Source organism: Salvelinus fontinalis, chromosome 10 (assembly GCF_029448725.1).
Source record: "Salvelinus fontinalis isolate EN_2023a chromosome 10, ASM2944872v1, whole genome shotgun sequence".
NCBI classification, from domain to species: Eukaryota; Metazoa; Chordata; class Actinopteri; order Salmoniformes; family Salmonidae; genus Salvelinus; species Salvelinus fontinalis.
This window is the reverse complement of record NC_074674.1, coordinates 16,182,762-16,198,168: the sequence shown is the minus strand read 5'-3', so window position 1 is coordinate 16,198,168 and position 15,407 is coordinate 16,182,762. Positions and strand designations below refer to the sequence as shown.

The 15,407-nt window shown below is 42.2% G+C and overlaps 1 protein-coding gene across 10 annotated transcripts in view; it reads right to left on the bottom strand.

Moving 5' to 3' along the window:
- The window catches only part of fcho2 (FCH and mu domain containing endocytic adaptor 2), a 101,566-nt gene that overhangs the window by 31,701 nt on the left and 54,458 nt on the right, over positions 1-15,407 (bottom strand). For 8 of the 10 annotated variants that reach the window (XM_055935881.1, XM_055935884.1, XM_055935885.1 and 5 more), the window contains exons 9-17: positions 14,175-14,219; positions 13,776-13,848; positions 13,124-13,148; positions 12,773-12,829; positions 12,625-12,685; positions 12,223-12,398; positions 5,611-5,635; positions 2,522-2,564; positions 2,219-2,298 (exon numbers count right to left, since the gene is read on the bottom strand). In XM_055935881.1, coding sequence (XP_055791856.1) covers positions 2,219-2,298; positions 2,522-2,564; positions 5,611-5,635; positions 12,223-12,398; positions 12,625-12,685; positions 12,773-12,829; positions 13,124-13,148; positions 13,776-13,848; positions 14,175-14,219 — 585 coding nt within the window. The remainder of the gene's footprint in view (positions 1-2,218; positions 2,299-2,521; positions 2,565-5,610; positions 5,636-12,222; positions 12,399-12,624; positions 12,686-12,772; positions 12,830-13,123; positions 13,149-13,775; positions 13,849-14,174; positions 14,220-15,407) is intronic. The other 2 variants (XM_055935882.1, XM_055935888.1) reach the window with 1 other exon arrangement.

Below are 15,407 nucleotides of genomic sequence, written 5' to 3'. Positions count from 1 at the left end.
GCTGTGTAGGCGAACCGGGGAAACCATGCGTAAGGCAGGTGCCATGTATGCCGGCCCGAGGAGACGCACTGGAGACCAGACGCGTTGAGCCGGCCTCATGACACCTGGCTCAATGCCCAATCTAGCCCTACCAGTGCGGGGAGGTGGAATAACCCGCACTGGGCTATGCACACGTACAGGAGACACCGTGCGCTCTACTGCGTAACACGGTGTCTGCCCGTACTCCCGCTCTCCACGGTTAGCCTGGGAAGTGGGCGCAGGTCTCCTACCTGCCCTTGGCCCACTACCCTTTAGCCCCCCCCCAAGAAATTTTTGGGAGTTACTCACGGGCTTTTGGGGCTTCCGTGCAAGACGTGTCCCCTCATAATTCCGGTTCCTCTCTCCGGTAGCCTCCGCTCTCCTCAGTGCCTCCAGCTGTTCCCATGGGAGGCGATCTCTACCCGCTAGGATCTCCTCCCATGTGTAGACACCCTTTCCATCCAGAACATCGTCCCATGTCCATTGCTCCTTCTTCTGTCCCTTACTCCGTTTATTTTTCCCATACCGCTTGGTCACATTTTGTTGGTGGGTGATTCTGTCATGGCTGTCGCTCTCCTCATCCTCGGAAGAGGTGAGGAGAGAAGGATCTTCGGACCAAAATGCGGAGTCAGGGAAATATGCCATCTTTATTTATTAATAACGAAAACCGATGACACGAAAACAAACACTTTAACAAACTACAAAATAAGAAAACGACGTACAACGGAACCTGAACATAAACTCACATCAACAAACGTAAACTCACGAACAGGAACGTACATCAAAACGAACGAACAGCCAAACAGCTCCAAAAGTGAATACATCGAACATAACGAAGACATCACAGGAGACAATCACCCACAAACAAGCAGTGAAAATGCCCTACCTAAATATGACTCTTGATTAGAGGAAAATGCAAACCACCTGCCTCTAATCAAGAGCCATACCAGGCAAACCGAAACCAACATAGAAACAGATAACATAGACTGCCCACCCAAAACACATGCCCTGACCATAAACACATAAAAAACAACATAAAACAGGTCAGGACTGTTACAGGTCCAAAAACATTTTTAACACAAATGACAGCAGAGAGAAACATTTATTTATGTTTTGAAGTAAATTTCCTGCAATTCTACACATTTTGCCTTGGGGCTTGCAGAAAAATGTGCTGTTTTAAAGCACATTTCATGCAATTCTAATCATTTTGCCATGGTGTCCTTTGCAGTTTTAAATCTTTGCAGTTTTAAAGCTAAGTTCCTGCAATTCCACACATTTGGCCAAAATCAAAATGTGGGCACCCTGGGGGTCAGGGCATGTGCCCGGTCGGTATCGGATATCATTTCTAGACTAACTGGCTAGACTAACTTACTAATCTAAAACTTGTTAGCTGACATGACTAATTGAGTGACTGTTAGTGACTGACATTACAAGAGAAAAACTGCTGATGCACAAGCACATGTTTTAATTGCACGTTGTGTATTCTACTATTCTAATAAGTTCAGACCCCGACTGAGATCATAAAAAAATATATACAAGAGCCTCCCGAGTGGCGCAGTGGTCTAAGGCACTGCATCACAGTGCTATGTAGCTGTGCCACTAGAGATTCTGGGTTCGAGTCCAGGCTCTGTCGCAGCCGGCCGCGACCGGGAGACCCATGCGGTGGCGCACAATTGGTCGTCCGGGTTCGAGGAGGGTTTGGCCGGCAGAGATGTCCATGTCCCATCGCGCACTAGCGACTCCTGTGGGGGGCCGAGCGCAGTGCACGCTGACACGGTCGCCATGTGTACGGTGTATTCCTCCAACACATTGGTGCGGCTGGCTTCCGGGTTAAGTGGGCATTGTGTCAAGGAAGCAATGCAGCTTGGTTGGGTTGTGTTTCGGAGGACACACGGCTCTCGACCTTCACCTCTCCCGAGTCCGTACGGGAGTTGCAGCGATGGGACAAGACTAACTACCAATTGGATATCACGAAATTGGGGAGAAAAAGGGGGTAAAAAAAATAATATATATATATTAAATAAATAAAATTTACACACACAGCAACCCACCATTAACATGGTCGCGACCCATACTTTAGGAAAGTGATCTAGATAGAACCCCGTGGTTGGCACCGAACTCACCCAGCCACCCATAGGAGTACATTGAAACTCTGTTTATACAGCTCTGGGAAAACATGGTGGGTGGGGACGGGGCTTACCTGTAGATGAGGAGGAGCCTCCCAGGGTCGGGCCGAAAGGATCCAGAGAGAGAAGGTCATTATTGAAAGCAGGCCTACTGCTTAGAGAGAGAGAAAGAGAGAGCGAGCGGGCAGGAGCGAGAGAGGGGCAGGGGGAAGGTAGGGACACAGGGAAGGGAGAGGTAGGGATAGAAAGAGACATGGAAATTAGAGCAATTACTAAATAGTGAGAGAATGGCACTAGAGGGTGTGAGTCAAGGAGCTTTTACTGCGAGTGTTTCTGAGCCAGTTTTTAACTGCGAAAGTTAAGGGACATCAACTTACTCGTTGAAGGACGCTGGAATCCTGGTCTTTCCCAACTCATCGCCTGGTTGAGGAAAGAACATACAAATGACAGACTTAACCTCAGCACACGCAAGGTGACGTAGGTGCAGAGGAAAACCCTGTCTCATACATACCCAACCAGACACGCACATAAAACACACACTGCAGAGAGCCCCATGTTAAAGGACAGGGCTGCAGTGCTCTGCGTGGCTCAAACTAGAATGTGCGTTTAGGTGCTATGTGAAGCAGAGGTTCCCCACCAACAACATTGGACACATATTTGTTTAGATCAAGCTACTTAAACTTAAGTGTATCCTCTCTAAGACCGTGGCAAATATAGCCACAAAGCCGCATATCCATAGTGTTAGCAAATCTCTAGCTTTGAAGCATTGCTAATAGCATTGTTATTGGCTAGCTATGTTAGCTTTAGCTGTAGAGAACAAGGTACTGTATGGTCTACTAGCCTAGGCTGTGGCAGTTGGCGGTGGGACTGAGGTGGAGGTCAGGAGGACTACCTGGCATGGCGTGTGGTGGTGGGAGGTCAAACTGACTAGAGAGGTACATAGTACTCACCTGGCACCTGAGAGCCTAACCCTGGGGTGGAATACACTCCCAAAAGCCCTGAGCACGTGTAGAACACATGGCTATCAATTTCTTATCTCTACCAAATATACCCAGTAACAGTCTTAAGGATTGAACTATCACTCTTAAACTCTATCAAAAAGTTGGAGGATTAGTCTTAACTCTATCAAATGGATAAAATACTTTAGAACTATAACTTGATATGATGGAGATTTGAATGAAGGGATAATAAAGTGGTGCTATTTAAACCTTCAGAAAGTATTCATATCACATTCAAAATGGATCAGATTTGTTTCTCACCCGTCTACACAAAATAGCCCACAATGAAAAAGTGAAAACATGTTTTCGGAAAATGTTGCTAATCTATTGAAAATGAAATACAGAAATATCTCATTTACAGAAGGATTCACACTCGAGTCAATATTTTGTAGAAGCACCTTTGGCGGCTTTTTGCACATCTGGATTTGAATATTTTCTCCCATTCTTGCCTGCAGATTTTCTCAAGCTCTGTTAAGTTAAATGGGGAGTGGCGGTGAACAGCAATCTTCAAGTCTTTCCACAGATTTTCTGGGCTTTGGCTGGGTCACTCACATTCTTGTTCTGAAGCCATTCCAGCATTGCTTTGGCTGTATGTTTGGGGACATTTTTTATTTAGATTTTTTTTAACCTTTATTTAACTAGGCAAGTCAGTTAAGAACAAATTCTTATTTTCAATGACGGCCTAGGAACAGTGGGTTAACTGCCTGTTCAGGGGCAGAACGACAGATTTGTACCTTGTCAGTTCGGGGATTTGAACTTGCATCCTCTCGGTTACTAGTCCAACACTAACCACTAGGCTAGCCTGCCGCCCCTGTTGGAAAGTAAATCTTTGCCCTAGTCGAAGGTATTTTGCACTCTGAACCAGGTTCTCATCAAGGATTTGCCTGTATATGGCTCCATTCACTGTTCCCTCAATTACGTATATCATTTAGTAGACGCTATAGCCTAACCAGTCTCCCAGTTCTGCTGCTGAAAATAATCCCCATAGCATGATGCTGCCACCACGCTTCACAGTAAGGGATGGTATGAGACAGGTGATGAGCTGTGCCTGTTTTTTTCCAGACATAGCACTTTGCATTCAGTCCAAAGAGTTCAATTTTTGTCTCATCAGACCACAAAATCCTTTGCCTTATGATTTCAGAGTCTTTGACGTGCATTTTTGCAAACTCCAGGCGTGCTGACATGTGCCTTTTTCATAGGAGTGGCTTCCATCTTGCCACTCTCCCATATGGCCCAGAATGGTGAAGTGCTATACTGTTGTCCTTCTAGCAGGTTCTCCCATCTCAGCCAAGGAATTCTGTAGTTCTGTCAGAGTGGTCATTGGGTTCTTGGTCACCTCCCTGACCAAGGTCATTCTTTCTCGGTTGCTCAGTTCGGTCGGACGGCCAGGGTAGTTCCATACTTTTTCCAATTGCCCTTGGAGATTTTCACAAGTCAAGAAATTGTTTCATACCCTTCCCCAGATATATCTAGGAGATCTACAGCCAGTCCTTGGACTACACAGTGTAGTTTCTGCTTTGACATGCACTGTCAACTGTGCTACCTTATATAGACAGGTGTGTTTCTTTCTAAATCATGTCCAAACAATTGAATTTACCACAGGTGGACTCCAATCAAGTTCTAGTGACATCTCAAGGATGATCAAAGGAAATTGGATGCACCTGAGCTCAATTTGGAGTGTCATAGAAAAGGGGTGTGAATACTCATGTAAATGAGATTTCTGTATTTCATTAAAAAAGAAAAAAAGAGAAAGGGACACATTTCTGAGAATATGTTTTCACGTTGTCATTATGGGGTATTTTGTGTAGATGGGTGATAAAAAAAAGTATATATTCATAACATTTTGAATTCAGGCTGTAACAACTAAATGTGGACTAAGTCAAGGGGTTTTAACAATGTATACAGTACATGTATACAGGCAATGTATAGTGTGTATCAATAATATAATTAATATATTTTTCTTTCTTCATTCTTTACTTGCTAACCCCCACTAATACTTCATAGTGAGTTCACAGTTTGAGACTACGTGACTTGTTGCATTCCTCCATAGATAATTAATGAACTTGTTCAAGCACTTATTTGTCCAAGCAGAAAATCAAACGTAGGAAAATATACAAAATTGTTGCCAAAGCGCAGGAGGAAAAATATAATTTCTGACATGCAAAATAGAAACAAGCAATTAAGCAATTCATCTTACTCGTAGCTTAGAGGGGGAATGGAAGTCATTTCTCAAATACACACACAAAAAACAAACTGTGTTTACTTTCGCTGGGGATGTGTTGGTTTTGGCGAGGTCGCTAGGATTTTGAAAAAAAAAAAAAAAAAGAGCGAACCTCTTCAAAAACGACCGAGCTAAGAAAAATGAAGTTGAAAAGTCAAATGGTAGCCCCCCTGGCCGCAGCCACAGATGAGGAGGAAAGAGAGAGAGCGAGAGAGACAGAAAGAGGAGTGTAAAATAAAATACTCACTGGATTGATTCCTTCGCATCTGACCCTGAGAATATAAACACACTAATTAACTACAGCACGGATAAGTTACACACACACACACACACACACACACACACACACACACACACACACACACACACACACACACACACACACACACACACAGAGAACTTCAGCCCTCATTCTCCACAACAACAAAAAAAGACTCCCTAGCAAAACCAGAACATACTTCTTAATGTACAGAGACAAACCGAAGACCAGGGAAAGTACATTTGAAGTAGATGCGGTAACGTATGTAAAAACATGTTTGTATCTGGAACGTGCTTGAAAAGTATCCATACTTAGATGCCATTATCACAGACTATAAATGATTTTAAGACATGGCTTAAGTACTACCCAGCCTTAGGACATATATTGAGTAGAGCAGGGTCAATTCACTTTTACCTGTTTACAGGGACTGAAACTAGGCCTACTTAAAATGACAGCACAAAGTTCCTCAACGTATTACTCTTTAAGAATCAACACTTGTGTTATAACTTACTTTCTGAATAATACTTCCTAAAAACAGAGATGTGCAGTACAGGCTACATTTATCAGTGGTGACACAGTACTCGCAAACCCTCCAAATTGTCCCGAACAGTGAGAGTATACACTGAGTATACGAAACATTAAGGACACCTTCCTAATATTGATTTGCATCACCCTTCTGCCCTCAGAACAGCCTCAATTCGTCAGGGCATGGACTCTACAAGGTGTCCAAAGCGTTCCACGGGGATGCTGGCCCATGTTGACTCCAATGCTTCCCACAGTTGTGTCAAGTTGGGTGGCTGTCCTTTGGGTGGTGGACCGTTCTTGATACAGACGGGAGACTGTTGAGCGTGAAAAACCCCAGCAGTGTTGCAGTTCTTGACACAAACTGGTGCACCTGGCACCTACTACCATACCCTGTTCAAAGTCACATTGTGTAAATCTTTTGTCTTGCCCATTCTTCCGCTGAATGGCACACACACAATCCATGTCTCAACTGTCTCGAGGCTTAAAAAAATCCATCTTTAACCTGTCTCCTCCCCTTCATCTACATTCTACACTGATTGCAAAGGATTTAACAAGTGACATGAATAAGGGACCATAGCTTTCACCTGGATTCACCTGGTCAGTCTATGTCATGGAAAGAGCAGGTGTCCTTCATGTTTTGTACACTCAGTGTAATTGATACATGGAAACTTTAAAACGGTACTATTAACTATTAACTTTTTTCACACCAGTGTTAAAAGACTGTAAAAATCACAGGATTAAGCCTCAAACACACATAGCACATTAAACCTAGGGGGAAAGATTCAGCTGCACAGAATAGACAGGACAGAGTATCTAACCCTGCACTCGGATCAATCAGGTACTACACACAGAGGGAGAGACAGACAGACTGACACTGCGAGTCGAGCTCCCTGACAGAGGACATACATCGGTTGTCGAGGCAACCAACAGAAGATCTGCATGTACTTGTGTGTGACCCAATGGAAACTAGGACCATCAATCCCAATGAAGCCTTTATTCACACACTGAAAAAGATAAGGAGAGGGGGGAAAAAAGAAGAGGGAGAAGAAGAGAACCAGAAGGGGTTTAGAGGGACGCAGCTAAAGCATTAAACCACCAAAGCGCCGTGAGGTCAGGGTTTAGTCCCACAGGCACTAAGCAGCAAATGGGTTCAATCACAGCTGTAGCCAGCAACACAAACGCTACAGATCTCCACACACACACACACCATTCCGGCTTCCAACTGTGGTTTCAATAATAGGAACAAAAAGCACAGAAGTGTAACGGGCAGGAAAAGGAGAAAGACAAACAGCAAAGAATGGGGAGGAAGAAGGAAAAGGAATGCGTCTTCAATAATTCACACCAGATGATGCAATGTTCGTCTCGTCACCTAGATGTTTTAACTCAAGAACTTTGAGCACAGAACGTTTCCTTCAACATTAAAGTGGGGAAAAAATGGCGAAGAGATTTAAAGGTAGCGATAAAAGACAAGACACGGAGGGAATAGTCCAGTATTTAGGTGAAAGTCAAAGTAGAAAAGAGAAACAGTAGGTTGCTGTTTTCTGTCGTTGGACTGAGATATTATTTGTAACGAACCAAGTCAGAGGGTCAGGCCTTGGCAAAGCCATAGAATGTTTTTCCTCGAGATACTCCTTAATGCTTAGAAAATAGCAAGAAAAGAAAGAATTTTCGCCAAAGTGGAATCACTCTGCTTAAAACAAACAGCATGAATAAAACATATGTGGAAAAACATTTCTACACACTGTGTCACATTTAATGGGCGACTAACCCCTATAAAGTGTGCATAAATAATCACATTCAAGTCATGTCCAAACCAAGAAGCAAAATGACCCTAATAAAACAAGAGCGCAAAAGAACGAGAGAGAGAGAGAGATAAAGAGAGAGTGGCAGAGTGAATGAGAAAACGATAGAGAGAGAGAGATTCCGTGACAGTTGTTTAGTGAGCAGTAGGACTCCTCTCGCTGATATGAGGAGGGGGGGGGGGGCTCTTTCAGAATCAGCACACTGAGCGTGCCCCCTACCGCACACAAACACGCACACTGTAGTGAAGTTTAATGGCAGGCGCTAATTCCAACCTGAGCAGGCAGGTAGAGAAAGACAGCGGCTCAGAGATTGAAAGATTTTATGGCTAGTCAGTCAGTTAAGGTTGAACGGAGAGCTTAACTCCAGGCAGAACGGTCAAAGGTCAGGCCAGGCTTTGCGTGCAGTGCAGCTCTGACAGTCTCTGCATGCCAGAGCATCCTATCCCATGCCATGCCATGATGTGACAGCAGGGTGAAGTGGTGTGTGTTAGTCTACTGACTCTACTGTGTAACACCACGCAACTAACTATACAGAAGCGGCATCCCTGCTGCCGTCTAAGTCGGGGGGGGGGGGGGGGGGGGGTTCTACTAAGCTAGATGGAATTGTTTTAAGAAAGTCATACCAAGGATTATTTAGCTGAATGTTAAGACTCTTTGAAGTATTAAAAAAAACATACAAAAACATTTCATTCAAAATGTTTGGCCTTCCTGCTATTAGCCCATACAAATGCATTGAATAACAGATTCACCAAAAAACCAAACCAAACCTAAAAGGAAGTTAGTTCTGAAGTGACTGTCCTATATCTGAGAGATGGAAGAAAGATCAGGAAACGGTCATTTTTTTAATGCATTTAACCTTTCCACGCGTGAGTTCCAAATATCTAACGGTCGTCCCCAGAGTGAGTTTTTTATGTGCGTGATGTCAGAATGCCCTCACTGTTCCAAAATGGACAGTTAACCCACGCTGCCCTCAAACCAAGGTACACTGCCTGCTAATTATCTATAGGCTACATTTCAATTTACCAATTTCAAATTATTTTCTAACCAGATTTATTTTCTAACAACAGTTTGAATTGAGGTGTGTTCCACCTCATTAATTCCCATAGAAGTAGCCCATTTCACTGTTGCGGACAATTTACCTTTGAGGCTTTACTGAGCCGGGCGAACTTCTCTCTTCGACAAGAGATCAAGCACAAACTTTTTCCTTCCTGGCACATTTTCCGGGTTGCACCCTCATTGCTTTCACTACTAATAAATAACTTTGGACGTGTGCATTCCTATCAAAGTGCCTTATTACGTTATCATTTTAGTTTCTAAACATTGTGTTTACGTTTCTTCTGTAGCACACCGTATGAATGTATGGAGCATAATGTATTTACTGTTTTATTTACATATTTTCAAGTACTGGTGACAAGTCATGCATTCCGATTTTGCATAGATTGTAGTGTACACATACTGTATGATGTGTGTAAAAAACTTTTTGAAGGTTGTACTGATTATGATGAGCTAATGCTAAGTTAATTGCCAGCTATGTGTGGTGCCATGTTTGCAATGCAATCTGGCCAAATATGTTACAACAAAATGAGGTGAAGGGATGGTTCACTCACCTTTCGAGTAAACTTCCGGAAGTGAATGATGGAAGTGAATGATGGTAGACGACACACCCCATTCAACATGCATACGGTAAACAGACCCAACTCATCTTGTAACTTCTAATCTTTGGTTGACACGAAAAAACAAACATGGCGGCGTACACAAACTACACATTGTCTGATAACTTCAGATTTTTAAAAGTGGTTTACTCAATTATTTCGATTACTGGTGAGGTCACCTGTGGTGTGATGAATTGTATATAGTAATTGTTATTAGCTAATTAATATTATGGTTTCTATCAGCCAAGAGTTGGCTAAATATGACCGCCTGTGTTAGGTCACTCTTTCCCCGGTGCTACGACTAATTGTGTTATGCTGTCGCTACTTCTGTGAATGTCTGAACATTGCATCCAAAAATAAACGGCTCACATTGAGGATATAATGTTGTAAAGACTGTCTGTGCAAAATGTTTCTGTGAAAAAAAATGAAGTGTGGCCAGCTCAAACACTGACGTCAATCGCAAGTGGACGTTCTAAATAAGCGTTCTAATCACACCGGTTTGAGCGTACAAACACACGTCAAAGTGTTAACCCCTTATTTTTGGCACTAAACAGTCTAAGCCTTGTCTAAGCTATATGGAATTGTTTTAAGAATGTTATACCAAAGATCATGTTGCTATTAGTTCATACAAATGTACTGAATAACAGATTCACTACATGGATCAACAGATAGCAGCCCCCCCCCCCTTAAAAAATCTAAAGGAAGTTTGTTCTGAAGTGTCTGTCCTAAATATCTGACAGATATATTTTTTTTACATGTATCTAAACCCTTACAGTCTCCATATATACACACACTACTTTCATATTATTATTTTTTTAAACTGGAACCGGGGGACCTTCAGATGAGTCTCGTCAGGCCTGTGGGCATCCTCGAGCAAAACATCTGATACGTACATGTTCGCGAGAGTCTCACCTTTCCACAGAGGGGTGTAGTGTGTAGCTCAAACTGTTCGGACGCTACAGAAAGAAGTTGACAGATCGGCAGGACTGACTCCAGACAAGTCCCAAGACGCTCGCGGGGTTGGGGTCATAAATGACGGAGAACACCACCTCTAGCTCTGTATCTTTCACCGCAGATGCAGAAGTGTGACATCGGCAGATGGGGGTGGAAAAAAAACAAGTATCTCTAGCTTAAACTGATAGATTTATGAGGATTTTTAAAATATGATGTTAATTAGATTTCCGTGGCGGTGCGGACATTGACTCTAGGGGGTTAAATAGAGTGTTCGAGAGACTAGAGATATTGCCATTCCACCTGTGCCATTAAACAGATGTACATGTGTTAAAGTCAAGTAAGAGAGAAAACAAGTGTCCAAAAGTGGAGACTATTTGTGACATTTTTTTCTCTCCATACTCCCGGTCTTGTAAATAACAAACACAAGCAAATGAAAAATAATGTTTGAATTCTAACTCCAGACGATTGAATTTCAATCGTTCAAGAAAAACTCAACTTTCTGAATGAGCTCACTCACACTGTCCACAGTGACTCATCTTAGAGAACAGAGACAATGGTCCAAACAGGCAGAACGGAATACCTCAGGAAAGACTTTCAAATATGAATGATACAGTGACTGTCTAATAATGTTTGTCAGAAGGAGAGCTTTTTGATAAGTACCCGTTTCCCAGAACTTACAGGAGAAATACAATGTACTGTTGCCCCCTAGTGTTAGAGAGGAGATGTGACAGACTGACAGACAGACAGGGGGAAACTGTACTGCTCCTCAGACAGGCAAATTGAGAGGGTAGACGTACTAAGGTCAGTGAATGGGTCCAGATGAAGTGTACAGAGGAAACATCTTATGGAGTTAGATAGGATATAGATCAGAATAAATTTGTTTTGTATGTACATGCCTAGAGTGATAATGGTAGTACTGTATATCACTTTCTTGGTCTTAACATTGTAGGATATAGGATCTCCTTTATCCCAAAACACTTTCTTGGTCTTTTCAAAGTATTCAAGTATGGAGGACTCCTTCATTATTGACTGATATATAATCAAATGGCCACCCGGACTATTTACATTGACACCCCCCCTCCTGTCTTTACACTGCTGCTACTCACTGTTTATTATCTATGCATAGTCACTTTACCCCTACCTACATGTACAAATTACCTCGACTAACCTGTACCCCCGCACATTGACTCGGTACCTCCTGTATACAGCCTCGTTATTGTTATTTTATTGTGTTACTTTTTATTTATTTTTAACTTGAGTTTATTTAGTAAATATTTTCTTAACTCTATTTCTTGAACTGCATTGTTGGTTAAGGGGTTGTAAGTAAGCATTTCTCGGTAAGGTCTGCACCTGTTGTATTTGGCGCATGTGACAAATAACATTTTTATCATAATGTATTATAATATATAATAATAATAATACCACCATTAAGCAAATGCTTTTATCCAAAGCAACTTAGCCATGCGTGCATACATTTTACCTACGGGTGGTCCCAGGTATCGAACCCACTATTCTGACATTGCAAGCACCATGCTGTTCTACCACCTGAGCTACAGAAGACCAAAACGTTTGTGACTGTCTACAATATGTGAGTGGAATCTCTGACAGAACTGTGGAGCAACAGGTTTCTATCAACTTAAGTTGTAAAGACTACAGAATTGACGTACCGCGTTTGGTGGCGACAGGCTGATGTTTCCGATGGAGGCCTTGAGTTCGTCGATGGAGGCTCGGCTCTGGTGCGTCCCGTTGTTGGGCGCCACCGGCTTGATCTCCACGCGGAACTTCCTGGGTTCATCCTCGTCCTCCGAGTCACTCGACGAATAGAACGAGTTATCTTTGGCATGTGGAACACACGGTTAAGGAGCAGAACAGATCATACCACACAGGCAGACAGATTAGTGGCTCAATGACAATATAGTGGCTTCACGGAGATATGGTAACATGAAACCAACAGTTACATCTTATTGAATGCATATTAGAATGGGATCGGTGCAAAAAGAACGATAAAATGCGTTTGAATACAAAGAGTTTTTGAACAGTGTAAAGCATTGAGGAGTGTTGGAGGATATCATTTTCGTTGCGGTCTTCCGGTCTGATACAGAAGCCATCTTCGTCAACCGTGGGGACATTCTAGAAGAGAGACGACAAAATATTGGGTCATTTATGCACATAACTTGCTGTGGTATTTTGTTGTTAGTGTGTGTGTGTGATACTCACAGCGTTCTGGAAGTCTATGGTGCCATAGTACCCAGGAGGAGCTCCGTTGGCATTATTCTACAGCCCAGGGAAGAAGAGAGAGAGACAGACAGAGAGTGAGAGAGGGGGAGAGAGTGAGAGAGGCGGAGAACGAGAGAGGGGGAGAGAGAGAGAGAGAGGATTACTATAACTTCAACTAATTTAATTACTTTAACAATTTCTACAATAATTGACAAATATTTGCAATACTATTGCATGATGACGACACTACAAAATAATTCACTAGTATAATAATACAGTATCATACATACTATTGAATGAATGTCATTCAAATAAATGCCATTTTAAAGTATTTAACTGAAGGGTACTCACAGCAGGTTCAACTTCTGTCGACTCCCTGAGAACATGCCAAAAGAAACAACCAAGAGTAGTTTCATTCTCATATAAAAGCCATGGTCATAAAAGTTAAACATTTTATCATCGAGTCCAACGAAGCTGAAGGAGTATCATCTATCAGGACACCAAACCTGGGTTACATGAGTATTTGATGATTTGTTATTTAAATTCTTGTTTTCTGTGAATTTTCAAATAACTTGGCCGAATCAACTACTTCTATTGGAAGTATTTCAAAAGTATTTTCTAATAATTTCCTATAAATAGCCTACTATTTCAGAGTTCTCAAATACTTATTTCAAATACTATTTTCAAATACATGGGAGTGTATTTGAGTCCGCGCATGAGTATTTTCAAACACTATCTGAATACGTATTTCGAAATGTATATGTGAAACTATTTGAGATATTAGAAATAGTAGAACCTGGGTCTGCAGGACACCACCATTAAAAAGCAAGATCATTTCAATGTATCTTGGATAATTTGAAACAGAATCAGTCAGTTAAAAAGACTCTCCACAAAGCCATCGCATCATATTCCCAGACAGTGGAAAGTACATAATTAACAGTATAAAAACGACTTAAAAAAATCCTTGATAAATACTTTTCAAAGTGTAAAAGTAGAAACTCACGTGGAGTCTGTGTCCTTGTTGTCTTTCCGGCGGCCAGGGAACGCATATGTTTTTCTCTTCCTGGGTTTGGCTCCTAGAAACAAACCAAAGGAGTGCGTGTGAGACTGAACAAATGTATCTGCTTTGACAAATATGAGTGACAAACTCCAAACCGAAAAAGAGTGATAAATCAGCAACTTTTGGAAACACTCACAATTCTTCAGATTTATTACAATTGAACTGGGAAGAGGTCAGACAACTTAAAACATCTAGACTTTAAATGTTACCACCATTTATTTGCAAAATATAAAGTCAGACTTTTCACATTTATTTCTGATTTTCATCCAGTTCTCGGTTGGTTTGTTTGTTTCATTGAGGTGGGAATAGACTCTAGAAAAGCAGGGTGTGTGTGAGACTTACCTTCAGTGGCGATGGCAGTGTTGCACTCCTCAAACTCAATAGGACCTGATAAGATAGAAACAATCATTTAGGTTCATTTGGCATTTAGAGGGGCTGCAGTGGCTCGCAGGTCTGCGTACCCACATCCTTACCCACACATGCAGTCAGAGCCGGCCCTAGCCTTTTAGGGGAACTAAGTGAAATACGTTTAAGAGTTCATTTCCAGCGATTTTATGCATTTTGCCATGGGGCGTAGAGAAAACGCGGTAGTTTTAAAGAAAGTTTGCGGCAATTCTACACATTTTAACATGGGGCGGAGAGAATATTTAGCAATTTTATTACTGATATCGTGCAATTTGACTCATTTTTGCGATGGGTTGGAGAGAAATGTTTGCAGTTTTGAATAATGTGCCCACCAGATGCCCATCCCTTCCCTAGAGTCTCCTGATAAGACAGAAACAACAAGTTAAGTTCATTTGGCATTTAAGAGGTGAATGCAGGGCTGTGACGGTCATGGAATTTTGGATGACGGTAACTGTCCAGCCAAATGACCGCTGTCATTGTAATAACCGCTCAAACAGCAAAACATATATTTTTTAAAACACACATTTTCTCCTCTCTGGACTACATGTGCTGACAAAGAAATAGAATTAATAGAATGGGCATCCCCATTCAAGTCAATGATGGCAAAACGGGTAGACTAGCGGGCCATTGCGAGTGTACCCATAGGAAGTAAAAGCAGGAAGTGTACCCATCAATGTGCCGTGATTTGTGGATTAAACTCAACTGACATAAAAAAATACATTGCATGAGCCACATCAGTTAACATCATTTGAATGAACATTCTACAATACCATGAACATGATTGCATGACAATACCAGGCAGCCATTGCAAGTGTACACGAGTTTACCAGTCAAATTGCCAGGTTTAGAACGTCCATGCCCTGCTGCTACATTATGGGGAGTGTTGCCTAGGCAACCGACTCATTTGCTACACCAACTTGATTGTTTTTGCAAGTGGCAACAAAGTTTCAATAAGTTGTTAAGAGTCCATGTTACCGCAGAAACGGACTCAACTGAACGAATGCCCGGCCGTCCGCTATTCAGTCGGCAGTTTGCTCCACAAAAACAACAATTTAAACGGTTCCATTTTATTTCCATGACAGTCTTCATCCATAACCGTCGGTCACATGGCTATACGGTAGTTGTGCGAGCCCGAGGTGAATGACCCTCTGCTGGCAGTGTTGTGAATGT